The following is a 27,987-nucleotide window of genomic DNA, read 5'->3' as shown; positions in this document are numbered from 1 at the left end:
TTAAAAAATGTTTACATGTAGGTACATTAGCATTAAAAATAACGAGGAAATAAAAAAGTGTATAACCAAAAAAATAGTACTATTTGTTGCGAATAAGTGTGACTTCTCCCTGTCCTATTTGGACAGAGTCCAAGAATTGTATTTGAGGAATACCCTAAGTTTTGTTTGGCGACGATCTTTATACTTATTGGTTCAGGTGTGTGAAATATACATTGGCTGTGAAAACAAACATTAGGGTTGTCCCCTTATAATATTTCAGCTTGATTTATTTATTTGGGTAAACATGCAAGGGTGTTGAAGTCCATGATATACAAAGAACTAAAAGATTGATTTGCTATTATCCGCTGAAACAGGCAATAATAAATTAAACTTTTGGTTCTTTGTATGCAAGGGTGTTGTTAAAAGTAATAAAGGTAGTTAGTAGTAGTAGTAGGTTTGTTTTATACAGGGGGTAACTAGAACGCTAGCAAAAACGAAGACAGGTGATAACACTGATTTCGCGTTTTTTTTTCCCCACAAAAAATCGCAGAAAAATAATAATCCTATATTTTGTAAAAGTTCTATATATTGCATATAAAACACATGACTGACGCTAGAGGTCAACGAATGTTGCATAAGTAGGCCACTCGAAGTCAATGCCGCGTCGTAGGTGGGGCATTGACCCCAGTTTTGCACGCTGTACATTGCGGGTTTGAAAAATACTAAATCACTAAAACTACAAAATGAGGCAAATGGTGATTGATATTTAATTGTGTTTAGATAGTATAACAATAACGCTAAGTTTTTGCTAGCGTTCAGGTTACAGCTGTACACTTTGGATTCATTGACTAAGATAAAATAAATAGTTAATATTGTTTTACTATCTTGATTAGATTACACCCTAACAAGTTAATTTAGTTTTGAAGTCTGGTGGAAATGACAAGAGAAATTTTCTTTCCAATAAATATGCAGAAACTACAAAATGAATCATCATCAAACCATATCGCTGGCTCACTATAGCACGGTCTTTTCTCGGATGATGACCTTGGCCATAGTCTACCACACTGGCCAAGTACGGATTGGCAGACTTCACACACCTTTGAGAATATTATGAAGAACTCTCAGGCATGCAGGTTTCCTCACGATGTCTTCCTTCACCATTATATAAAGTGATATGTTAATGCTTAAAACGCACATAACTCCGAAAAGTTAGAGATGCGTGAGAGGAATAGAACCCCCGACCTCTCAAATAGGAGGTCGATATTTTAACTACTACACTATCATAACTCAAAAAAAAAAAAGAATCACCACTGTTTAATAATTTATCTATAAAAATAGTCATAAAGTCATACATAGGCAACCCTATAATGTTTGCTCTTGGCAAATTTTGTTTATTTATTTATTTATTTGTGTTGTCCGCGAAAAGGAATGCGCGTTGATTTTCTCTGAAGAATGCTTCATAGATTGTGCTTTGACTGGTAAAGATTGATTGGCTATGAGCTATAAAATGTCTATACATTTAATTTATAGTTGGCAGAAAAGTCAGTAGGTACAATTTTATAGTATCTTATACACTCAGTGGGCGATGGAGACTGAGAGAGCTACCTATATGCTTCTAAAAAATCTTATCACAATGTAAAGGAGTATTTAAATGATAAGAAAGCTTGGGAATGAGTTGCCTAACAGCTTTGTGATATTTCTGATAAGTTTAAATGATTTTGTAAAGTGGTGTTTTTTTTAATAGAGATAGCGAGTAAACGAGCAGGCGGGTCACCTGATGTTAAGTGATTACCGCTGCCTATGAACATTTGCAGCACCAGAGGAACCGCCGATGCGTTGCCGGTCTTTTAGGAATTTATTGGTCCACTCCTTGAATAACCCCATGTCGTAATCTAGTGGGAACACCTCCAATGGGAGTTGGTCCCACAGTTTGCATGTACGTGGGAAGAAGGATCTGGCACAGCGGACGGTCGAAGTGCACCAGACACCCAGGCCAGGTGGTGAGGGTGAAATTCCTTACGGCGCGGTGGCGCGCGGTGCGGATAGTAAAAAGTATGTCCGGCTGAGTTTGTCGTGGGCTCTTTTCAGACTTGGGCGGGTTAGGAACCCTCGTAGCTTTAGTTTTATGTTTACGTAATTACTTATCACGACTATATCATCTTACATCCCTCCCCGACTGCCATCTCAATCTGTCGCGTACTACGCGTAAACGAAGAGTAGGTAAGTATTACATTGTACTTTAATAACCTTTTGTAGGCAGTGACCTTTAATCAGCTGCTCCGTAGTGGAAAGAGCAAACTATAGAGGTACTTTAGAGAACCTTTCTACGCCAGCACGCACTAAGTACCTATGGCGCAATTTATGAGCGGCGGCGGTGAGAAGTAAGAACAGAAACGAGAAACTGTAGACGTTTAGTTTATTTTATTGTAAAGGCACACAAAACAGATTGTAACTATATAGTAGTCTAAATACAAAAACAATAGATTAGTATCTAAGCAACAACCCCTAACATGTGCACACAACATTACTTAAATAAAAATATATGCATTAAACAAGATAACAAGGAATTTGTAAAAATATGTAGTTTCGATGAAGAGATATTTTTAGGGCATATTATTTACTAGCTTATTCCCGCGACTTCGGCTGCGTGGATTATACAAATTTCAACCCCCTATTTTACCCCCTTAGGGGTTGAATTTTTAAAAATCCATCTCTATTTTATGTAAGTACTTCTCTGACATACAGCGCTATGTCCCTTCACTTGGGCCACTCACTTAATGGTGGTCAATGTTAGCCTTGCTCTCTGTCAGTCACTCGATATAATGTCAGACGACCAGTGATGTGGTTCTAGTATCATAACTCTATGCAGACGACATAATATCGAGACGTGCCGAGCTTTCATTGAACCCTGATGTTCCGATGCAACTTTATAATCATTCTCTATCTTATGTAGGTACTTCTGATATACATCGCTATATCCCTTCACTTGGGCCACTTACCACTTGATCGCGATCGCCAATATTAGTCTTGCTCTCTGTGCAGACGACATTATATCGAGACGTGCCGAGCTTTCATTGAACCCTGATGCTTCGATGCAACTTTATAACCATTCGCTATCCTATGTAGGTACTTCTGATATACATCGCTATATCCCTTCACTTGGGCCACTTACCACTTGATCGCGATCGCCAATATTAGTCTTGCTCTCTGTGCAGACGACATTATATCGAGACGTGCCGAGCTTTCATTGAACCCTGATGCTTCGATGCAACTTTATAACCATTCGCTATCTTATGTAGGTACTTCTGACATACACCGCTATATCCCTTCACTTGGGCCACTCGCCACTCGATTGCGATTGCCAATGTTAGCCTTTTAATACTCTCTGTGCAGACGACATTATATATCGAGACGTGCCGAGCTTTCATTGAATCTTAATGCGATGCAACTTTATAATCATTCGCTGCTTTATGTAAGAAGGTATAGTCCGCGACAGGTCGAGATGGCAATCGGGGTATGAGGCAGTTAGCACGGGGACTGCGCGGTTTCTCGGGGTGTTCCCTCCCTGATTGCTATTTCGACCTGTCGCGTAGTATAGGTACTTTCTGAATTGATGGAAAAGCTTGCAACTAAGGTTAAATTAACTTATTAAGGATTAAACTATGACGATGGGTGGATAAACACCGCGTTCTGACCACTTGAAACGATGGAATACTAATTTAACAGTTGGGTATTATAATAGTGTCGTTTAAGTAAGTATCTATGCACTCGTCATCATGATCAACCCATCACCGGCTCACTACAGAGCACGGGTCTCCTCTCAGAGTGAGAAGGGTTTTGGCCATAGTCTACCACGCTGGCCATGTGCGGATTGCATCTATGCACTATGCAGCTCAAAAATACAGAGACACAGATGCAGGTATCTTGATACCACTCCGGTTGAAACAATTTCAGCATAATTTAAGTGACTGCATAAGAAAAGCTTTTAGCAAAGACATACCGACATAAGTGTGTCTGTGTGTACAGCTCAGCGTTCAAAAAGGTCTGTATTCTTGTATTCTCAGAAGCGCGCTCATGTTGAAGCACGCTTGATTTCGTAGTTTTGCACTGTATTGTTAGTTCCAGTATTAAATTGTCGAGAAACGTGTACTAGACGCCAGTAAAGGGGCCTCGTGACAAGTTTCTGTAAGGCGTTGCTTTTTAAAAGAGCCTTTTCTTACGCGAGAAATTCGAGTGGTATAAACTCTCGAATTTACTACGGATTTCCACTTTGAATCGAGCCTTTGATGAAACTTCTAAAGAATGATTCGGTGAAGTTTGTTGTAGGTTTCTCTGACCAGGGAATTAATAGTTATTTGTTGACTTAGTAGCTTTAGTTTTATATTGACAAAAATAGCTATTACCTTCACCTGACTAAATAATTAGCGTTTGATATCTATTTAGACCTAAATATAAAAGGAAAAGGTGACTGACTGACTGATCTATCAACCAATAACTCAAACTACTGGATCAGGCTGAAATTTGGCATACAGATAGCTGTTGACGTAACATCCGTTAAGGAAGGATTTTTGAAAATTCAACCCCTCAGAGACCCTTAACCTCTTCAATACCTAAGAGGGTAAAATAGGGGTGTGAAATTTGTGTACGCAGACCACGTCGCGGGTATAAGCTAGTGCAGGAGATTATAAAAATACCTACCACGAAGGCTATAAAAACGAGCGCGCATCGCTGCGCCCAAGCAGTTCGTTATTGATCGTCAAAGCGTGCGGTTCTACCCTCAGTTGTTGTGATGTGATTTTCGCAATTTAAAATTTAAATTGTTAGAAGAGAGTGGTTTGCCTTTTTTTTAATAAAATCCCACGGGATTCACTATACTAGTTATATTATACTACCTCTATACTTTAAGAATTTTGTTCTATCTTATCTTACAGACACATACACACTTTCGCACTTATATTAGTCTGGATATCTGTGAAATCCATACGTTAGGTGCCTGTGTACAAGCCTTGTGTTTCACTAATGTAATAAACCCATAAATCAACGGGGAGAAGGGTCCAAACGCCTCATATTTCATCACGCGTCCAATCTTTCTTCACACGTCCAAACAAAATTTATTTAGATCAAGGTACCTACTGTATATTATTCTTCAGAGAAACTTCAGGCGAAATCAACGCGCGTTTATTTTCTTTGGCAATTACAGTAAGTACCTACTATACTACGATACGTGGACTTGAGTAGTCCATTAATCCACGACTTGAGTTAGCACTCTACCAATCAGTCTACCAATCCGCACATGGCCAGCGTGGTAGACTATGGCCAAAACCCTTCTCACTCTGAGAGGAGACCCGTGCTCTGTAGTGAGCCGGTGATGGGTTGATCATGATGATGATGAATAAAAGAAAAAGCATAAGCTGTGATAGCCTAGTGGTTAGGTCGTTCGCCTTCTAGTCGGAGGTCGGGGATTCGATCCCGGGCACGCACCTCTAACTTTTCGGCGTTATGTGCGTTTTAATAAATTAAATATCACTTGCTTTAACGGTGAGGAAAACATCGTGGGGAAGCCCGCATGCCTGAGAGCTCTCCATAATGTTCTCAAAAGTGTGTGAAGTCTACCAATCCGTACATGGCCAGCATGGTAGACTATGGCCAAAACAATTCTCACTCTGAGAAGAGACCCGTGCTCTGTAGTGAGCCGGCGATGGGTTATACGAACATTGAAGTAAATTCAACGTCATTTTCCATTAACTCCACTGAAGCAAGCTTTAGAGCAGATTTGAAATGAAATGAATTAATGAAATGATTTATTTGTTCTACAAAGGTCTTTTTAAAAATTGTGCCAGGGACCCTGAAGTAAGTTTGTAAAACCCGTTTTTCAGGGTCCCTGCTCTCCCTCCTCCGTAATTAACAAATAAACACTTACTTAAAACAAAAACTAAATTTAGAATATGAAACTTAAAATACGCGCGCGCGCGTGCGTGTGTGTGTGTGTGTGCATCAGTGTGTATTGTGTGTGAGTGTGTGTTTGTGTGTTAGTGAAAGTTGAACAATGAAAATGTCTTAAACATACTATATACTATACATGATATGTAGGATATAGAAGGGTTATGGGCGATTTAGCTAAAGAATAAAGGTAAAATTGAACATTAGATGGGATAACGCGTGGTTGTAACCGAGCTAAAGTTTGGGTCACACTGAGGTATTTGAATTTATTTTAGAGCCCTACATTCTCTGATATTAAAAATCTCAGAAATTGGTCAAAGTCGGCAGATCGTGGTGCTTTTTGAGTTTTAACGCGCAACATAAAATCCAAAAAGAAAAATTGCTACTTGCATTACGTACAAGTAGGTATATTACGGAGAATGATATCCATATTATAAAATTTATGCGTAATTGGCTAAGTGCGTAAGTGTGTGTGTATGAATATGTCTGTCTATTAGCTTTTTAAAGTCCATCTGTTTAACCGATTTCGACGAAGGTACAGAGAGAATCCCGGTGATGGATAAACTATTTTTTTATCTCTGAAAATCGAAGAGTTCCCATGTGATTTAAAAAATCTAAATCCACACAGTCGCAATTGCAGACATCATTTAGTAATACAATAAGAACTAGCTTTTGCCCGCGACTTCGTCCGCGTGGACTACACAAACTTCAGACCCCTACCGCCTTAGTGGTTGAATTTTCAAAAATCCTTTCTTAGCGGAGGTCTACGTCATTATAGCTATGTGCATGCCATACAGCCCAATCCGTACAGTAGTTTGAGCTGCGCGTTGATAGATCAGTCAGTCAATCAGTCACCTTTTCCTTTTATATACGAGTATTTAGATATAGAGTTCATGTGTATTAATTCATCATCATCATCATCATCAACCGATAGACGTGCACTGCTGGACATAGGTCTCTTGTAGGGACTTTCACACGCCATGGCCTTGCGCCGCCTGAATCCAGCGGCTCCCTGCGACTCGTCTGATGTCGTTCATCCACCTAGTGGGGGGTCTTCCAACACTGCGTCTTCCGATGCGAGATCGCCATTCCAGCACCTTGGGACCCCATTGTCTATCGGTGTGTATTAATTAAGTAAATAAAAATGCGATGCGCGAGGTGTACGTCCAACCTAACATGTCCAGCGTGAATGCCCGTCATTTTTCAGCGAGTCGCGGACAAATGAGATCGGAACGTGATGACCCGTGCCGAACATGGTGAATGAGATTTTTCCCAACTTTTCACGTGAAATGCCTCTGTGGTGCGAAAACTATTCCGCTTTGTACTGCCATATGTTTAGGGTTCCGTACCTCAAAAGAAAAAAATGAACCTTTATAGGATCACTTTGTTGTCTGTCTGTCTGGCCGTCGTGTCTGTCAAGAAAACCTATTGGTCACTTCCCGTTGACCTAGAATCGTGAAATTTGGTACCTACCGTGAATTTGTGGTTACATCATATGAAAAAAAATGTGTTACTACCTTTTATATATTATCTTTAAAAACCGGCCAAGTGTTAGTCAAACTCGGGCACCGAGGATTCCGTACTACAGTCGCATTTTTTGACATTTTGTGCGACAACTCTAAAACTATTATGCATAAAAATAAATAAAAATCTATTATAGAATGTACAGGTAAAGCCCTTTCATATGATACCTCACTTGGTATAGTTATCTTACTTTGAACATTGAAAATACTAATTTATTTGTTCATAAACACATTTTTTTTGTGATGTAACCACAAACTCACGGTTTTCGGATTTATTCCTTTACTCGCCTACCTACCATATTTCATGATTCTAGGTCAACGGGAAGTACCCTATAGGTTTTCTTGACAGACACACAACAAAGTGATCCTATAAGGGTTCCTTTTTTCTGTTTACGGTACGGAACCTTAAAAATGACTTTCCCGCTCTTTGCAAACGAACAGCGCCCGTGGACCCTAGCAGACATAAGCTATGTACTTTATAGCTTTGTTGCAAATAGAAAAGATAACGCCACCTAAAGCGAACCATTTTATTTAATGAAAAACTTGCACTTGAAGCTCTATTATATTATTCTAACTTTATTCCCAAAGCGTCGTCGTTTTTATTTCTGTCTTTAGTTCGTTAAGTGTAAAATGTTTCATTGAAAGCATTGAATTCAATGTAGGAATAAAATAGAATAAAATATAGAAATATATTTTTTAAATAAACTTTTACAAGTGCTTTTGAATCGTCAATACAGAAAAGGAAAAAGTGACTGACTGACTGACTGACTGATCTATCAGTACAGCTCAAAGTACTGAACGGATCGCGCTGAAATTTGGCATACAGATAGCTATTATGACGTAGGCATCAGCTAAGAAAGGATATTTGAAAATTCAAGCCCTAAAGGGTTGAAATAGGCGTTTGAAATTTGTATAGTCCATACGGACGAAGTCGCGAGCATAAGTTAGTTTACCATATACCTACATAATTTTCTCAAAGGTGTGTGAAGTCTATCGACCTGAACTTGGCCAGCCAGTCTATAAGTAGTGGTCTGTGACTGCAATGGAGAAATCGCATGAGTTGATACGTCCATAGAGCTATAAGGGGTGGTTTCGACCACAATAGGTACATCAGATAAGGCATTAATAAAACCCTTCGCGACCTAAGTCGAGGGTGACTATAACAAGTAGGTACAGCTTACCTTTGGATGATCTCTAACAGGTACTACGACTCGCACGCACACCTTGACAGGCTTGTCTCGTGTGATGTCCAGCATCCTCCTCTCACCGCGCCATTCACCTGTTGACAATAGAGGAACAAATTATTCATAGTAGCTAGGTACAAATGAAAGGAGGAACAAGATTGCAATTTAGTGGAAAAGACTTTGGACAACAGATAGGCCACTTGCTCAAACACTACACTAAGTAGACATCATCGTGGCGGTTGACGCTCAAACATTTTTTTTTTTAATTATTCGTACCAAAAACATTCACAGTAAAGAGAAAAAAGAGCAAAAGTGGACAGGGAAGCACTTATCTCTGTGAGAGGTTTTACCAGTGACCCTTGGCAGTGCGAGAGGTTGTAAAGGGAGTAGAATAGGTATAAAAAGGAGATAGAAATACAGCATTCTACTCGCGACTCAGCGGCACGGTCGATTTAGGGATGTTTTTTTTTTTTTTTTTTTAATTTATTTTACGGCCCTGGATAACAGTCCTTTAAGGCCTATTTAGGGATGACTTAGGCTAAACCACAGAATATAAAGCGGGCTTCCAACATCAATGGGCTAGCTCATGCCGGGCCCTTTTGAGATCTTCAAGCGTGCTTCAAAAATGGCGGCCAACACAAAGGGGTTGTTTATCAATTAAACTATTAATTCCTAATCTGCCACTGCCCAGTGCCCACACACTTTTTAACGATATCCAATGCAAAAAAAAACAATTCCAATCAAATCAACCAATAGAAACCGGGATAAATTTCTAAACGCGCGATTTTTTGGATTTTCATGACCGCCACATTTAATCCGCGTCTGACAGCTGTCATTTTTCCCGCCCACTGTGACCTTTGGCTTGTATTATTTTTCGTATTTTTCATTACGCCGTGCGGCGCGCCTGCTCGATCGATGTCAAATCTGAAATATGGGTGTCGTGATCGTGAGTGTTTTATGAATTATTCAGGTGTTTTGGCTTAATTTCGCCTCTTGTGTACGTACTCATAATTTCAGTAATGACTAATAAATTAATTAGTTTATATTACTATAGTGAATTATGACACTGATTTCATTAGTTGAATAGGTTTATGATTTTAATGTACGAGTAGGGGTTTTACATTGAAATCATAGATCTATTCGAGATCTTGTATTCTACCAATACCAGCGACTTCGTACCAAATTAGGTTTTTAAAAATCCCGACAGTTAAGTATTTTATATTCCACGTAGGATGTAAAGTACAGGAAATACGTGGCCAAAAAATAATGTACACCGGCCTTTAGAATGACATTTCTTATAGAGCTTTATAGAGTTGTCTCTGTCTATCGTACGTATAATGACGTTTTGTCGATCTGAACGACAGAGACAATACTCTACAAATCCGTTATCTCCTTCTAAAGGTCGATGTACATTATTTTCAGCCGCGTACTATACCAAACATGTGACAATGATGGTTTTGTGAGGAAACCTGCTTGCGTGAGAGTTCTCCATAATATTCTCAAAGGTGTGTGAAGCCTGCCAATCCACATTTGCCTGACGTGGTGGACTAAGGTTAGGGTAAACACTTCTCATTCTGAGAGGAGACCCGTTTTCAGTAGTGATGATGATGATAATGATATAGCGATTTTCGGAAAGTGATATTCACAACTTCCACTGAACCGAAATTTAGTTATAAACTATTTAACGATACAATACACGTAGAAAATTGGGTAAATCTTATCTTCGAAGCCTACAAAGAGACAATGGATACGATACCTATTGGCAATGTATGGAATCAAAATGCGGGTTGGTAAGTACCTACTTGAGAAAACGCATGGACGTATACTGCCGTGTAAATCCAAAACACTGTAGGTATCTTAGACAAACCGTTTTTGAGAAAACTGTTTTCTCAAAAACGGTTTGTCTAAGATACAGTGTTTTGGATTTACACGGCAGTATAGGTATAGGTAGACCAGAATCTCATGAAAAATACGGAAATGAAATTTCAAAGTTAGCAACACTGTAGGTACTCTGTGAATATCTCAGACTAAGAATCAAGGATATTTTTCCGACGCGTATACCCGAAAGGGACAAAACAACAAAAGAAATTATACTCACGTATGAAAGGTTGTTTCATAATTTGCGTTCGCTACAGCTTTTACACAGCAATGCATCATAAATGGCTTCTACACACCTTCAATACTAAATTTAAAACAGAAAACTAAATAAAAACTTGTAATATTCGCAATAATGTGTAGGGCACAAACGACAACGTGCCCAACAAAAAAAAGCTAAACTATGACAAAGACAAAAAACTGTGTTTTTGTCTTTATCACTCTTCAGAGCTTTTCTATACACCTAGCTTGCTCTAACAAGGTATTATTATTTCAATGCCAAGTCTCCTTGATTCTTAGTCTGAGGTGAATATCTTATGCACATAGTACTCTGTGGTGGTTAATATTCATCACAGAGTACTATGTACATAGGACATTTACAGAGTACAGTGTTGCTAACTTTGGAATTTGATTTCATGAGATTCTGGTCTACCTATAATACTTAATGAGTTCACAGAAGTATTTTACGAGCTTGTTTCCGCGATTTGTTCGTCATATCTCCCACGGGTATCACGCTACGAAGGTCATTATTTTTAGGGTTCCGTACGTCAAAAGGAAAAACGGAACCCTTATAGGATCACTTTGTTGTCTGTCTGTCTGTCAAGAAACCTACAGGGTACTTCCCGTTGAATCATGAAATTTGGCAGGTAGGTACATCTTATAGCTGACATTTGGGGAAAAATCTGAAAACCGTGAATTTAGGGTTAGATCACACAAAAAAAATTAAATTGTGGTCTCGAACTAATAATTAGTATTTTCAACTTTCGAAGTGAGATAACTATATTAAGTGAAATATATATCATATGAAAGTTCTTCAGCTGTACATTCTAAAACAGATTTTTATTTATTTTTATGCATCATAGTTTTTGAATTATCGTGCAAAATGTCGAAAAAATACGACTGTAGTACGGAACCCTCATTGCGCGAGCCTGACTCGCACTTGGCCGGTTTTTTTTATACATCTACACGTCATCGGTGCTGACCTCATCTTGTCGGGATGTTACCCGGACATTATCTAACAGCTTGAATATAGAATACGGCGATACAACTCGGGCAAAACCACAATGAGCTAAGGGAAATGTCCCAATACTCGTCGGTTTCTCAATTTAGCTGACTTTGCTGCTTTGCCACGTTGCTGTTAGTGAATTTAGAACAAAACAAATTACATGACAAGAAAGCAGATATTATAATGTATTTATTAAATATAATTTTGAAATTAATAAGTTTCATTAATGTTATTAAATAATTAAAATATACAAAAATGAGTGATTTGTACCAGTATCCGTCAGATTTGTCCTAATTATCGTCAATGCGTCCCAGTACTCGTCAATTTTTAAGAATAATTTAAACTCTATTGCCTTAGACATAAGGTTTATTTTAATTTCTTCAAGTTGTGATTTTGTTTTACATCGCCACTCGAGCTGAGAAAATGTGTGAAAATATAAATTTAACTAGTCGTTTTAAATGAAAAACTATTGGATTCTGGGCTTTCAAGCCATGGTGGGAAATCCGCGCCTCGTCCTTGGCCGTTTACGTTGTCTATGATATATCATCATCATCAACCGATAGACGTCCACTGCTGGACATAAGTCTTTTGTAGGGGCTTCCACACGCCACGTTCTTGCGCCACTTGAATCCAGCGGCTCTCTGCAACTCGTTTGATATCGTCCGTCCACGTAGTGGGGGGTCCACCTACGAGTATTAGGTAGCATTACCTACCATATTGTTCAAGTTGTTTTTAGATATTGTTCAAATAGGGATGATGACTACTAGTCAAATAGGCATCTTTTTATAATTGTTTTTCTGTTGCTTGTTATATTTTAATATTTATATTTATGAACCCCTCTCGCTCTTTCATTTGAAACTCCACTCAATTCGATAGCAAAAAATACCGAAAAGCTTCAGGATCTGGATCACATCCACACGCTGCGGCAAGTTATACAGAAAACTGAAGAATATAATCGGCCACTTTGTTTAACGTTTTTGGATTATGAAAAAGCCTTAGATTCCTTGGAAACATAGGCTGTAATGAGATCGCCATAGAGGTGCCAAATCGACTACTGGCATATTCAAGTGCTGAAGTGCTTGTACGAAAACCGCCACGATGTCAGTCCGCATTGAGGACCAGGCAAGGAGTCGTAACCCCCCCAAAGCCCTTTACCGCTGCTTTAGAAGACTGTTTTAAGTTACAGGATTGGAACGGACTTGGCATTAACACTAATGGCGAGTATATCACTCACCTTTGATTTGCCGATGACAATGAATAGTCGTTATTGCCGAGACTCTGGAAGACCTTAATGCAATGCTCAATGACAGCAGAGCTTCAGAACAGGTGGCCCTAGAAATGGACATGAGTAAGACAAAAATCATGACTAAGGCTCATGTCCTGCCCCACCCAGTAATCATTAAGAGCTCTGCACTCGACATTGTAGACGAGTAGGTATGTGTACCTGTTGACATATGGTTCCGAGACATGATTGCTAACTATGAACTTCATAAAAAAGCTCAGAGTCTCTCCATCGCCCAGACCCAATTGCAAAGATCGTGCAATTGGGTCAAGATATCTACAAACTAATCGTGGAATGGAGCCGTTATCTACATAGTAATATGTCGTCAAACCGCGAAATAAGCTTGAAATTATTAAATCACTTGCTTTAACGGTGAAAGTCGTGGTCAAAGGCCGGTCAGGCTTCACAGACTGTGGCGAAACCCGGGTTAACTCGCAACAAGGTGATGCTGTGTGCGTGGTGGGATTGGAAGACCATTATTCATTTTGAGCTGTTATCATCAGGCAGGACCATCGATTCTGAACTCTACTGCGAACAACTGATGAGATTAAAGCAAGAAGTTGAGAGAGCGGCTGAAATTAATCAACAGAAGGGGTGTGGTTTTTCATCATGATAACGCTAGACCTCACACATCTTAAGCCACTCTGCAAAAGTTAAGAGAGTTTGGCTGGGAGGTGTTAATGCATCCGCCGTATAGCCCTGATATTGCACCTTCAGATTTCCACCTGTTTCGGTCTCTTCAGAATTCTTTAGGCAGTGTCAGGTTACAACATCACTAGAGGACTGCCAAAACCACTTGTCGCGCTATTTTGATCAGAAGTCCCAAAATTTCTATAGCAATGGGATCATGTCCCTACCTACAAGATGGCAAAAAGTTATCGAACAAAATGGTACCTACATACTTTAGTTAAATGTAAATAAACTATCATCATCATCATCATCATGATCAGCCTGTGGACGTCCACTGTTGGACATAGGCCTTCCCTAAAGAGTGCCACCACACCCGGTCCTCAGCCTTCCTCATCCAGCCACTTCCCGCCAGCCTCTTTATATCGTCGGTCCATCGTGCTGGAGGGCGTCCCACACTACGCTTGCTTAAACGCGGTCTCCTCTCAAGGACTTTCCGGCTCCCAACGGCCATCGCCTCTACGACAGGCATGACCTGCCCTGTAATATGTACGAATTGTCAGTTTAAGTAACATAAAAATGCAACTCCTCAATATATCGAATTAGGTTGCCTGCACATCGGATTGAAAGAGAGGTGATGCAAAATTATGTAGGTTAGGTAGTTAAGCAATACAATTAAGACAATAGTATGTAAGATTTCTTTATTAGTATTGTTAGTCCATAAGCGGGAGTAGATCATAAGACGGCTCTCAATAAACATCTTTCACCGTTGCCGCAGTTAATTATTACCATACGGCCACAACATATCTCATGGCGACCCTTGCCAGTCGGTGCATGCCTAATCTAAGTGCGTGCACCGGCTGGGCACCGATCAAGAAGAAGACTACACAATTTTCAAAAGAATATTCAAGACTTAGCTAGAACAAAAAGAAGAAACTAATTCCACGTCCTGTATTAAAAATCAAGAAACACTAATATCAAGAAATAAGCCAAAAAATTGAATCCATAATGAACAGAAGACATCTCAAGCTTCATTGATCGGCCCAGCATCATCGTGCGTCCAGGGTTATCCCGGCCACAACTAGGAGGTGTCCAGGGTATTCCCGGCCCAGTTCGAGGAGTCCAGGGTTTTCCCGGCCCACCAAGAAGAAAGAAGAGGCGCAGACTCCAGACCTCCAGACCTGATGACCAAAACCAGTCCTGATGACGACGGCGACTACACGGCGGTCACGAAATTGACTATTGAAATGCGTCGCTAACAGTTAAAGTAAGTGCAATTTATCTCTCGTAATGGGCAAATAGGTAAAATATGTAGCAATTATAATTTTTTTTTTCTCTTGGGTAGATAATTTAATTTTGTACGTAGGTTAGGTGAATATTGGTTTTTTAATAATAAATAATACTTGCTCCACTATCTACTAATAAGTTCCATTCGTACTTTATTTGTAAGATTTTATATAGTGTGTAGGATAGTTTAAACTAATAATAGATAATAATTAATAAATGAATAAGTAGGTACTTACTTCTTTCGTAAATATTCGGTGTTAAAATCGAAATATAATAATTCAGAGAATTATAACGGTGTCATCGCGTGGTCAACGACACACGCGTACCCGAACATTTTGTATTCTTATACGAGACAATGGTTTTGCTCAAGATGCAATTTGCAAATACAAGGAAATGAATATGAAATAAGGAGAATTTTTTCCTTACAGACGTTTTTCGTCTAGTTTCGTGCTAGTTTTGACGATATAAGACTATACCGGCTTTGACAAATTAGGACTCTGCAAACCAAAGGCTTGATCACCCTTCGGCTGTAGAAGTGCTATAGGTATAAAATATACAATATTTATTTTGGGATTGAGACATACTGACGTAGGAAGATGATTGTTATTTATTTGTTTGGACGCGATGTTTTGCGCATATTTAGTACCTCCTCATTCAACTATATATATGTCTAGACTCTTGATCATTATCTACCGCGCTGGTGTTAGTGAAAGACCTAGAATTATTAATGAAAAGTTGAATGTTATTTAAATACTTATTGAAAGAAATAAGTTTGATGAAGACTATAAGTGTTATGAAAAATGCTCGCAAGCATGTTATGTTAAATATTAATTAGGAGAGTACGCGCCGCGTTTGTTGATTTGTTTATTTATTTGTATTATGTGAAGAAGTAACTTGAAAGGAAGATGAAGACTAGGAGAGATTTATTTTGACTGTCCAGGAAATATGAATACCTGAGATGTTTACTTAATAATACGTATTATTATGGGTTTTAGAATAGAAACCTTATATTTACCGTTTTACGACGATGCTATACGAAAGCTGTATACTTATGATGACGACGATTTGATAGGTCAAAGAATCTTTTGAAGTCGATTTGTGAAATCGATACCTCAGCTTATACATATCTAATACCTATGATGCTATTTTGAGATTATTTTATTATGATGAGATTTTTTTGAAACTTTTGTATAAGTTAAATCCTTGACTTTGCACTTAATAGATAACGATTTTTCTATTTATAAGTAAAGTTGAAAGTATGCCCATACGAAGTAAGAGATAAGATAAATTGCACTTGAGCACAGGAAGTAACGATAAAAAAAAATGTTTCCTTACATAATTTTAATTTTATTTAGCATTAGATTTTATTTTTGTGATTGTCATCATCTTTTCTTCTGATTCGATGTAGCGTCTAACATTTTTTTTCTTTTAAGGGGAGGGGTAACCGCATACATTTTCAGGGGAGTTGTAATATGTACGAATTGTCAGTTTAAGTAACATAAAAATGCAACTCCTCAATATATCGAATTAGGTTGCCTGCACATCGGATTGAAAGAGAGGTGATGCAAAATTATGTAGGTTAGGTAGTTAAGCAATACAATTAAGACAATAGTATGTAAGATTTCTTTATTAGTATTGTTAGTCCATAAGCGGGAGTAGATCATAAGACGGCTCTCAATAAACATCTTTCACCGTTGCCGCAGTTAATTATTACCATACGGCCACAACATATCTCAGCCCACTGCCACTTCAGCTTGCTAATAGTTTGGGCTATGTCAGTGACCTTGATTCTCCTGCGGATCTCCTCATTTCGGATCTTGTCCCTCAAGGAAACTCCTAACATAGCCCTCTCCATAGCTCGCTGAGTGACTTTGAATTTGTGGACAAGGCCGTTTGTTAGTGTCCACGTTTCAGCACCATAGGTGAGGACGGGAAGAACACACTGGTTAAAGACTTTCGTCTTGAGGCACTGAGGAATTGACGATGAGAAGACTTGACTCAATTTCCCAAAAGCTGCCCAACCTAGCCGAATTCTTCTGTTGGCTTCCTCGTCGAAATTGCTTCTACCTAATTGAATTATTTGGCCAAGGTAATTGTATTGTGAAACAATTTCGATGCCAAATAAACTATACTAAAAAAAATTGAATTTTCTTAAAAATGCGAAGAAACTTTTTCCACAACCTAATATTAAGATTATTGTAAAGTTGTTAAAAATACTGATGCCCATTAAAAATGAAATAATTTCGTTTCTTTATAACATATATCTGATTTTAATTTTTGTTGTTCAAGTACACGATATAACTGAAATTATACACAAGTTTTAATTTCTAATATGTCGCCGTTTTTGACATATAGCGTCGAATTCAATCGCCACTTTAAAACTCCCTATTTCATATGAGAGCCTTGCTGAAATAAAGCTTTTATATTTTTGTATGTATTTTTGTAATATTCGGCTGAAGGCCGTCAGTTTTCATATTGTTTAAATTTGAAGTAATTACGTTCAGTAATTCAGAAGTTATAAGGCTCTGATGGACAGACGGACAAGTGCTATTTCACTCAAGTACACTCAGAGACCTCACTTCGCTCGGTCAAATATATACGGGAACAGATAAACATTACACAGCATGCTAAAATTATAAAACTAACTTCGTCGTAGTCAGGTTAAAAAATAAAAACATTGCATCTTCAATTTAAAGGTCAATTCAAGTACAGATTAACTGTCCAAAACTGTCACTGTCTGTGTACCGCAACTGAAACTCTTATCACCATGCAATAAGGTTTAAAATTGAACAGTGTCGGTATTACGTTCATTTTTCTAGTGTGTCCCAGTAACCGTCAAAATAGTATGAATTTTGACGAGTATTGGGTCAAGTAGGGATTTCAAAGTACCAATAGATGTCACATACGTTAAATCAAAAATAATAATAAAAGTAACACAGTTTTATAGATTATTTCGTTAGAAAATTAACTTGACTGTTGTATAAAATAATCAGATTTACCAGAGTGGCCAACAGATGTTTCAAAACTTTCTTCGAATACTAGCATGTAGGACTACGATTGAGTGACTAAACCTGGCTAAAAACACAAATTTTGAAAATGCTAACTTTGAATGCGTTTTTCTCCAACGCTATTATAGTTTGGATTAAATGTTGTTATACTAATTTATGGAAAATACTATCACAAATATGTTGCCATAAAAAGTTTTCATTTAGTTTTTGCTAGAAATTAATAGCTGACCATTTTTTACAATCTGACGGGTATCGGTACACTGACGACTATACCAGCGTTTCCCTTATTTAGTTAACTTTATGATACGATCAAAGAGAAAGATCAGTTTTCAAATGTCCTAAATTATTCCGTTGAAGATATACGAGTATCTGGGAACAATATCATTGTTTCATTGTGAATTGCCTCTTCGATGGCTCCAGAGATAGGATTCACCCAATTTCCCATTTGTTGTTGAATAGTTTAGGCCATTGTCTATAGAATCACTGCTTTAACTATTTAGTTTGATTTGAATCGTTAGGTTAACTGCAATAGGTACCTACTACAAAAATAAATTGGGTGTTTTCCTACTTTTGAATTTGATAAATATTATAAACTGAATTGCGCTGAAAAAATTATTAAAATCCAACAAAGATTTACGAAGTTACAGGCATTTTAATTTGGAGTGGGAGGGTCTTCTATCCCTTTCTCACAAAACGAAAATTTGTATGAAACCGCACGAAGCTACTAGGGCATTAGTAAGGTGTGACGTCACAATGCTATATCGCTAACTCTGTCTAATCAGAAATATTTAAATGCTTATAGCTTTTTTGTTATTTGATCGATATAATTAGTTTTTTCAGTTTACGTCATTATTTTTATCCTAGTTTATAATAAAGCAATAAAAAAATTGGAGTCAAATACCCAATTCCATTCAAATTAAGAGGTACCCAAGTACAGTTTGCGGCAGAAAGTAATGTACAACGGCCATTAGAATGACATTAATTCAGCTTTGTAGAGCGATGGCACTCATACCTTTATGAAGTTTTGTCGGTCTCAACGACAGAGACAATGCTCTACAAATCTGCTATCTCCTTCTAATGGTGCCGCGTACTGTATAGGCATTTTCTAAACAAGCAAACTCCATCTTAGGTTGTATCATGACTTGGCTGCAGGTCTGATTACAGTCAAACACTACTCTATAAATTAAAAAAAAAACATAAAATATTAGGATTCATACCTAACGAAAGATTATAAAAATATAACCTCGTAAAAATGAGTATAAAACATATTCTGTGGTAAAACGTTAAAATGTAATCATAATTACCTCTGTCTATATTATTATCTTTTCAAGGCTCATCGGCAAGCCATAGGGTACTTTTATCACAGAAAATCAAAGCTTTCGCGCAGGATTTTTATAAAAATTTTACCTACGCGGAGGAAATCGTTGGTATCATAGCATTTTTAATATTTTTAGATAAAAGAGGTAGGTACCTATTTATTTAATGAGTTTACACAATATCTGGGTAGTTCGAACACAATAACTTATTTAGAGATCCTGTTGAGTTTCAGCAAACATAGTACAAACACGTATATAAATGCTCAACAACCAAGCTATGTGTAACACAAGAAAAAAAACAAAGCCCTTCGTGCGGATTAACTAAAACCGACGGTTTATACCTACTTCTGTAAACATAGACGCTCAAACAATTCAAAGAGAGTAAAGCTCGAATAAACTCACTATATTAGAGCTTTTCGCTACTTTTTAGAATACCGTATCTCCAGAAGTCCAGAAAAAAAAATCCTTATAGGATCAGATAGCCTTTTTCAACGGAGTCAAAACCTATAGGGACATCCCGTTGTCCTAGAATCATTTTTGACAGGTAGCCATAAGCCAATTGTCTTAACTTAAACGTATCGCATCATAACGCAACGCATAGCATCGCATCCAAACGCAACGTATCGCATCATAACACAACGCATCGCATCCAAACGCGACGCATCGCAACGCAATGAAACGCAACGCAACGCAATTGCATCGCAACACATGGTATCGCAGTGCAACACAACGCATCGCAACGCAACCCATCGCTACGTATCGTGATAATGTGAGACATTCATTTTTAAAGTTATATAACACGCAAAGGATATAAGCGTTTCGTACAAAAGTACAAAGACTACAATGTTATACCGGGTCCAAAAGTCTGTCTTTAAGTGCTCACCGTAAACTTGCCTTTATAATATTAGGCGATTTGATTGGTCGTCGACAAAGCTGACTCACTATTTTCTAAACGCGAATAAAGTATATATTTATCACTACATTTCGCATGGATTTAAGTTTTTAAAACGCTCTTTAATTTTTCGGCATAAAAAGTACCTATTGATATGAACGAACGTTCATCGCAACTTGACGCGTAAGAATATTATGTTGGCACCATTTCAAATCACACAATAATAAGCCCTAATTTCTAAGGAATAAAGCCAACAAATCAATGGTGCCAATATATTCTCACGCGTCAAGTTACGATGAACGGACAATAGCATCCATGTTAAAAGTACTATGTGATAGCATCCTTTTCCTACCTACCTCATTGGAAGCCCATAATACCCAACAATACGCCCTGGAAAGTTTCTCATCTAAATTTCGAAATAATTTTGAACCAAAGACGTTGACATTATTTTATTTAACAAGCCTCGTTACAGACGCACTTGAAATTATTTTAAAAAATCATGTCAAGAATCCACCTTGCCTTGAGTTGACTTCAACAAGCCACTCGGTCGCTCCTGCACTTTTTACAAAATTCGTGATGAATATTTCACTTTAGCCATTGAGGCGTCAAGACTCAAGACGCTATGCAAATAAGGGCCTCTAAAATTCTCGGGGCAGAGAGTTGTCGCATTACTCGAGAGTAGCACTAATGTGTTGCAAAAAAGATTCAACTCAAATCAAATCAAATAATTTATTCAAAATAGGTAATAAATTACACTTTTTGAATGTCAGTTGTTGGATTTGTAAGATATAGTGGTGATAATTTTTACGCAAACTAAAGCTTCGAGGGTTCCAAATGCGCCCAGGTCTGAAGAGCCCACAACAAACTCAGCCGGGTTTTTTTAAATTTGAATAATTTATAATTGGTGAAACTAACTGACTGACATATCAAAATAAAGTTCAAAGATTTGGCATGCAGTTACTAAAAGCACTCGAGGACAGTCTAACAATCTATCAGTTAAAAAAAAAACTGAATCTGGAGATAACTCCTTACATACAAACATACATAATTTACCTCTTTATCATACTAACTAGCGACCCACCCTGGCATCGCACGGGTAGTTTATTAAAATTTTCGTAAATTTTCTGTCATTCAGAAATAATGTAGCTTTCTACTAGTGAAAGACTTTTCAAAATCGCTTCAGTAGTTCCAGAGATTATCCCCTACAAACAAACTTACAAACTTGACCTCTTAATAATATTAGTGTAGAAAAATAGTATACTATAGATTACATTTTTACAGAGGTTTGCTACTCTATGGTTGAACTCAAACGGCCGGAGTATCAAAATTGTATATCTAAATTTCTTTGAGTGCGCCAACTGCTTATTCTTTATGTGAAGCAGAGAGCATCCTGCAATATAGCGCACGGTTGAAATAAAAATTCTAGTAGCATAACACTACGTGTACTAGCTATAAAGCAAAGTTTTTTTTGTTCTGTCCAAATGCTAACTTCACTCACAAAATGAAAGTGATTGTCCTAGCCTTAAAACAAAATGGATTTGATGGAAATGGGTCTTATACAGAACCGATATTAATTGGGTCTTGGACTATAGTAATAAAATGACCTGATTTTTGTATAGCGGCAGTTTGTGGGGCTATTATAATAGGCTACTTGACAATTTTTTTAAGTTGGTCTTAAATGGTTAATATTTGTCCTATTATATCAAAAAAATTAACACTATATTTTTTTGCGCCCTAAAAACCGTAAAACTTTAATTTAAAAAAATATTTTTCTTAGACAGGTGAAAACACTGTCGGCCATGTTTGGCCGATAGATTATCTGTGCTCTGACGTCATGCATTTGTAAACAACAGTATAACCACAGGGTTATACTGTTGTTTACAAATGCATGACGTCAGAGCACAGATAATCTATCGGCCAAACATGGCCGACAGTGTTTTCCAAACATGGCCGACAGTGTTTTCACCTGTCTAAGAAAAATATTTTTTTAAATTAAAGTTTTACGGTTTTTAGGGCGCAAAAAAATATAGTGTTAATTTTTTTGATATAATAGGACAAATATTAACCATTTAAGACCAACTTAAAAAATTGTCAAGTAGCCTATTTATTATTAAAAAAAAAGATTCCGACGAATTGAGAACCTCCTCCTTTTTTTGAAGTCGGTTAAAGAGAGTAAGTAATTTAAAAAATCATGATTTTCATTTATTTTATAGGTAGGAAACATTTCATCTAGTTGGTACAGCACGCGGCAGAAAATAATGTACACCGACCTTTAAAAGGAAATAGTGGATTTGTAGAGTATTGTCTCTGTCGCCGAGATCGACAAAGCCAAAATGTCATTCTAAAGGCCGATGTACTTTATGCTGGTGATGTATTTTATAACGCGTACTGTACCCGTTTCGCATGATATCTCGTTAATTCGTCCAGTGCGCATTTCGTCTAGTAGGTATGTACATATTTCATCTAGTATATACCCGTTTCGCATGATATCTCGTTAATTCGTCCAGTACCTACGCATTTCGTCCAGTAGGTAGATACCCGTTGCGCATGATATCTCCTATTCATTGCACCAAAAACAAAGCAAACAGCCCCAACTCGCGGTATCTGTTTGAGTTGGCAGCCGCACGTTTTGGTCGATCTCTCGGCTCCGAGTGCTGTTGAACAAATTTACTTTCGCAGCGGACTCTAACTTGACCCGTTCTGGAAATTCTGACTGAAACTTCTCTATTAGGGATTTGCGAACTTGCCCCTACTTTGTGCTCTGGATTTTATGTAGGTATACGTAGGACTACCAGATAGGAGGCTACTCTCCAGGTCTTTAGCTATATCCATGTTAAAACCACGTCAATCCGTTACTTTGTTGCGATGTGATTAAAGGACAAATTGACAAACAAACACACTCTCGCATTTATAATATGGGTAGTAATATATATAGTACGCGACAAGTCGAGATGTGTATGCAATCGAGGTGTGGACGCCCCGCACACCCGCACAGCCCCAGCGCTAACTCGGTGCGGAATAGCACGGGTGACGTGCGGGTGAGCGGGGCGTTCCCTCTCCTCATACCCCGATTACAATCTCGACATGTCGCGTACTATAAAAAATGAACGCATGATAGCTCCTATGACCTTATACCTTGCGCCAAAGACAAATCAAACAGACGATACCGAGTGGAGGCTGTTTGAGTTGGCAGCCGCATCTTTTGGTCGATCTCCCGGCTCCGAGTGCTGTTGAACAAATTTACTTTCGCAGCGGACTCTAACTTGACCCGCTCTGGAAATTCTGACTGAAACTTCTCTATTAGAGATTTGCGAAATTGGCCCGAGAGTCTGTCCTCTGGATTTTATGTATGGTAGGTATCACACACACACAGTCCACAGAATATGATAATAGCCGTAATAGCCGGGTGGTTAAGACGTCCACCCGCCACCGGGACGTTCGGGAGGACGGGGGTTTAATGCCCAGCACGCAACTCTAATTTTTTGGAGTTGTGTGCGTTTTAAGCAATTAATTAATATCACTTGTTTCAACGGCGAAGAAAAACATCGTTTTTGGGGTTTTGACGGGACTTAGATTGGCAGGAGTAATATTATACTTTGGCTACATTTTATTATGGGTAAACAAAACGAAAAAATCATGCTGACGAAGTCGAAGTTAAAGTTTCAGCAACAATTTTCTACAATACAGCAGGTAATGAACACAGTGCTCATAAAAGTCAGCGTAAAACTACAAAATTCCACCATTCCACGAAAAATACATCCTTGAAGTGAGTTTATTAAATTTTCTCACTCCAGAGCTTGGATCTCCTGGTATTCAGCAGGTGCATTCAAAGAAACCTCATTTACTCCGGCGTAGGGATGTCGGAAGTGCCATAAAATATCGATATTAATCCAAATCGTATTAAAACAAATATCGATATTAAAATTTTCTCAAAAAACATCTACATATCAATATATCAGTACAATTTTTATTTTTTAACTAGAAAGTCTTAGATCATTCATTATAGTATTTTTAAAGAGTCCCGATAGTTTTATTTTTACGACTCTGCCTAGCCTTTTTGAGCCCAATCCGATAGACTATCGATATTTTGAATGAAAAATATAGTAAAAGTAAAAACGTAGGTAAAAACAGTTATTTTTGTTTGTCGGTCCTAGCAAAAATATCGATTTTTATACCTTTTCGATAGTTGAAATTGTATATCGATACATCGAAAATATTAAATACCGCTTAAATATATCGATATATCGAACAAATAATATCGATATATCGATCTTTTTTGACAAGCCTACTCCGGCGAGCTCTATACTGTTTCATCATGTTCTGTTAGGTACATATTACCCGAAATTAGCCATGACAAACAGACTAATAAAAGTAATCAGTACTCTTATTATAAATGCGAAAGTGTGTTTGTTTGTTGGTTTGTTGGTTTGTCCTTCAATCACGTCGCAACGGTGCAACGGATTGACGTGATTTTTTGCATGGGTATAGATAAAGACCTGGACAGTGACAGTGGCTACTTTTTATCCCGGAAAATCAAAGAGTTCCCGCGGGATTTTCAAAAACCTTAATCAACGCGTACGAAGTCGCGGGCATCAGCTAGTTAAAAATATTTTTTTGCATTTAAGTATGTCGTAAATGGCTTTAATGAAATTGTTAGCCTTACAAGTTGTTCATAAATAAAAATTAAATAACTGAAAAGTGGTCACTTTTTAGTTAGTTTTTTTTTCATTTGAGGTCGTTTTTAGCATTTCAACGGCTGACATGTTTTTGTCGAACAATCATTTACCACCCGGCTATGCCGAACCGATTATGTGTATATCACTAGCTCTAAACCATAATATAATCTACATGCCCAAACTAATCTCCTGTAAGGTATAATGAAAGGTTTAATTAACAACATCACCGTATATCCTGAACTGGTGTAGCTAAGTGTGGTATCTCACTCACCCCATTTCACCCCGACACTACACGTCATTAGGTGGCCCATATATCACGTGCAATGACAGCTGTAATCAAGTACAAGCGTCGACACTATTAAGAGTAGATCGACGGGATCGCTCTGTAGAACATAGTATACTCGAATTTCTAATTAAACAACATTTTTTGACATTTCCAGTGCTACCAGATTTTTATGAAAAATAAATAGTGCTGGGGGCAACAACATATTGGTATATGAACCACCAATCCAGTTGGCACAGTAACTACGGGTAACTTTAGAAACGTGTCAAACATTGCGAGTCGATAGTTCAATGGAATTAATGGTTTATCCTGCTATAAATTATTTAGTAACATCTACTAAGAACACCCTGTTACTCAATAAAAAACATATTTACGTAAATCATATTCTAAAATCCCTTTTTTAAAGCACTATAATACCATCTCTAGGTACTTATTTTATTTTAGTAATTATTTACCAGTTTTATAATGCTTCTTCTTTACTCTTCTTGTGAAAATTCAATCTAAAATAGAGAAGCAGGAATTGGTTCATGGACTCATTCACATGAACCAACTGTACCACATAGGTACATCACTAACATCTTAAATATGGTATCATTATTTTACGATTTGACATTAGCTAATGTCAAAACGTGTTGTTTAATTAAAAATCCGACTATATTATGATTCTATTGGGCATTCAAATTAATCAAGTGATCAATTCGAATGATATGCAATAGTCGTCTATTCCTATCAGCCTAGCCTCTTACGCTCTCTTGGTACTTTATTCGTGTAAGCTACAATCTGTTGGTGTCACGTCAAAAGTCTCCGACCTTGAACTTGCGCAGTGGGTGATTTATTGATGTATGGCTAGAGCATACGTAATGACCAAGAATAGGCTAAGTATGAGTGCAAGATCACTCATCGGTCGCGGTCGCGTATTGCTCATTTCCTCGCAATCGAAGTGAAGAGTGTTTAACTCGGGATTGAAACCCATTTATACTCGATTCTATAGCCCCCCTTGCTGTCACTAAGAAAGCTAAACATCTCGTATGAAATGACCCATTTTAGTCCCTTGTTGAACAATTTACTTTTTACTAACTCGAGAACAGATGACACTTGATTGGATCTCAAAAGTTCTGTATAGTTTAGTTTAGTTGAAACAGTCCGAGTTCACAATTCGGTTTCGAGCAGCGCTAACTGGCACAAACTAGTTATAACTAGTAGCTGTAGCTGATGCAGGCACTTTAAGTCCACCTGGATTTCAAACTTTAGTTACACTGAAAATTAAATACTAGGAACAACTACGGAATAGAATTATTCATTCAAGCAAACTGCACTAACAGCCGCGCTTAGAGTCGCTTAATCGTTACTTAAGGCATTCCTTATCCATACTAATTAATGCCTTAAGTAACGATTAAGCGACTCTGAGTGCGGCGGTAAGTGTTTTTGATATGGATTTTCTTCTCCATCTTTTTCATGATCTGGACTCTGGAGGGAGGGATCCAGCTGAAAATCAGCATCGTATCACATCCCCGACGGTTCATACAAGCAAACAGATTTAATCATCTACTATTGACAAGGACAGCGCTATAAATAAATCGAGCGGGACAAGGACAACGCTTTTCTTAGTGTTCCTAGGCGTACCCTTACGTTACGGGCACGGCCGGAGTGATCTAATTAAATACATTAAGAATTAGATTTAACTATTATTATCAACTAGATGATGCCCGCGACTTCGTCCGCATGGATTTAGGCCGTGAAAGGCTAGCAGACAGACAGACAGACACACTTTCGCACTTATAATATTAGTATGGATTAGTATGAATTTGGATTGTTAGTGAGACTGACGGTTAAACGTGCTCTTTGAGGTACGGAAAAGTTAGAAGTGTGTGCCCGAGATCGAACCTCCGACCTATCGAATTAGAAGACCGGCGCGCGAGAGGTGAAGTTCGAGCCGTCATGGTGATGATGATGATGATGATGAAGCTTCATTTCATAGGTGACCTATCTATGTTTCAAATCTCAGCCCCCGACAGCATTATATCAATTTGTTACGAACAAATAACTTTGCGGCGCGTCCATCATGACGTACCCATATAACTTCAAAGCCTCCCAAAGTTTAACTAAACCCGTTACCCGCCGCCCGTACGTGCCTCCAAGTTCAAACATGGCGAACTTCCCCGCCAACTAATTTTATATTCAAACATACCCGTATCGGTCACTTTGGTTAATATGACAACAAGTCAACGGGGACCTCTTTATGACAAAGGGTTATAGTTAGTGGCTTGGGGAGCAAACTCTTTTATAAATACAACTAGCTTATGCTCGCGTCCGCGTCTGCATCTCAATATATAAAAGGACTGACTGACTGATTGCACATCTCAACGCACAGCCCAAACTACAGGACGGATCGGGCTGAAATTTGGCATGCAGGTCAGAAAGGTTCGAGGTGCCATCCGCTAAGAAAGGTTTTTTGAAAATTCAACTCCAAAGCGGGTGAAATAGCGGTTTGAAATTTGAGTCGCGAGCATAAGCTAGTAATTATATAAAAGTAAAAGCTGACTGATTGATCTATCAACCCTCAGCTCAAATCGTACGGATCGGGCTGTTGGCGTGCAGATAGCTATTATGACGTAGGCCTCCGCTAAGACAGGATTTTTGTAATTTCTAGAAACCCCTAACGGGGGTAACGCACTCATTCGATCCGAGTCCGTGAAAATAAATTCCTTTTTGTTTTGTACATATTTGGTAGATAATCGCTGGTATTCTCACGGATGACGGATATAACTCGGATGACGGAAGTGTAGTGCGTAATCGCCGTTAGAGTGTAAAACAAAGGTTTGTTTATATAGTCCCCGCAAACGAAGTCGTGGGCACAAGCTAATCTATATATCTCGACTCTAGTATCATA

The 27,987-nt window shown here is 38.1% G+C and overlaps 1 protein-coding gene across 11 annotated transcripts in view; it reads right to left on the bottom strand.

Annotated features, from left to right (window-relative positions):
• The window catches only part of LOC117983826 (KH domain-containing, RNA-binding, signal transduction-associated protein 2-like), a 224,938-nt gene that overhangs the window by 44,395 nt on the left and 152,556 nt on the right, over window positions 1-27,987 (bottom strand). For all 11 annotated transcript variants that reach the window (XR_011236947.1, XR_011236948.1, XM_069499793.1 and 8 more), the window contains one exon: window positions 8,624-8,721. Coding sequence is in view for 9 of the 11 variants with exons in the window: in XM_069499793.1 (XP_069355894.1) it covers window positions 8,624-8,721 (98 nt within the window). In the remaining 2 variants the exon portion in view is untranslated. The remainder of the gene's footprint in view (window positions 1-8,623; window positions 8,722-27,987) is intronic.

The sequence above is a fragment of the Maniola hyperantus genome, chromosome 7, assembly GCF_902806685.2.
Source record: "Maniola hyperantus chromosome 7, iAphHyp1.2, whole genome shotgun sequence".
NCBI classification, from domain to species: domain Eukaryota; kingdom Metazoa; phylum Arthropoda; class Insecta; order Lepidoptera; family Nymphalidae; genus Maniola; species Maniola hyperantus.
Note: the sequence above shows the minus strand (reverse complement) of the source record. Positions and strands in the feature narration are given on the sequence as shown.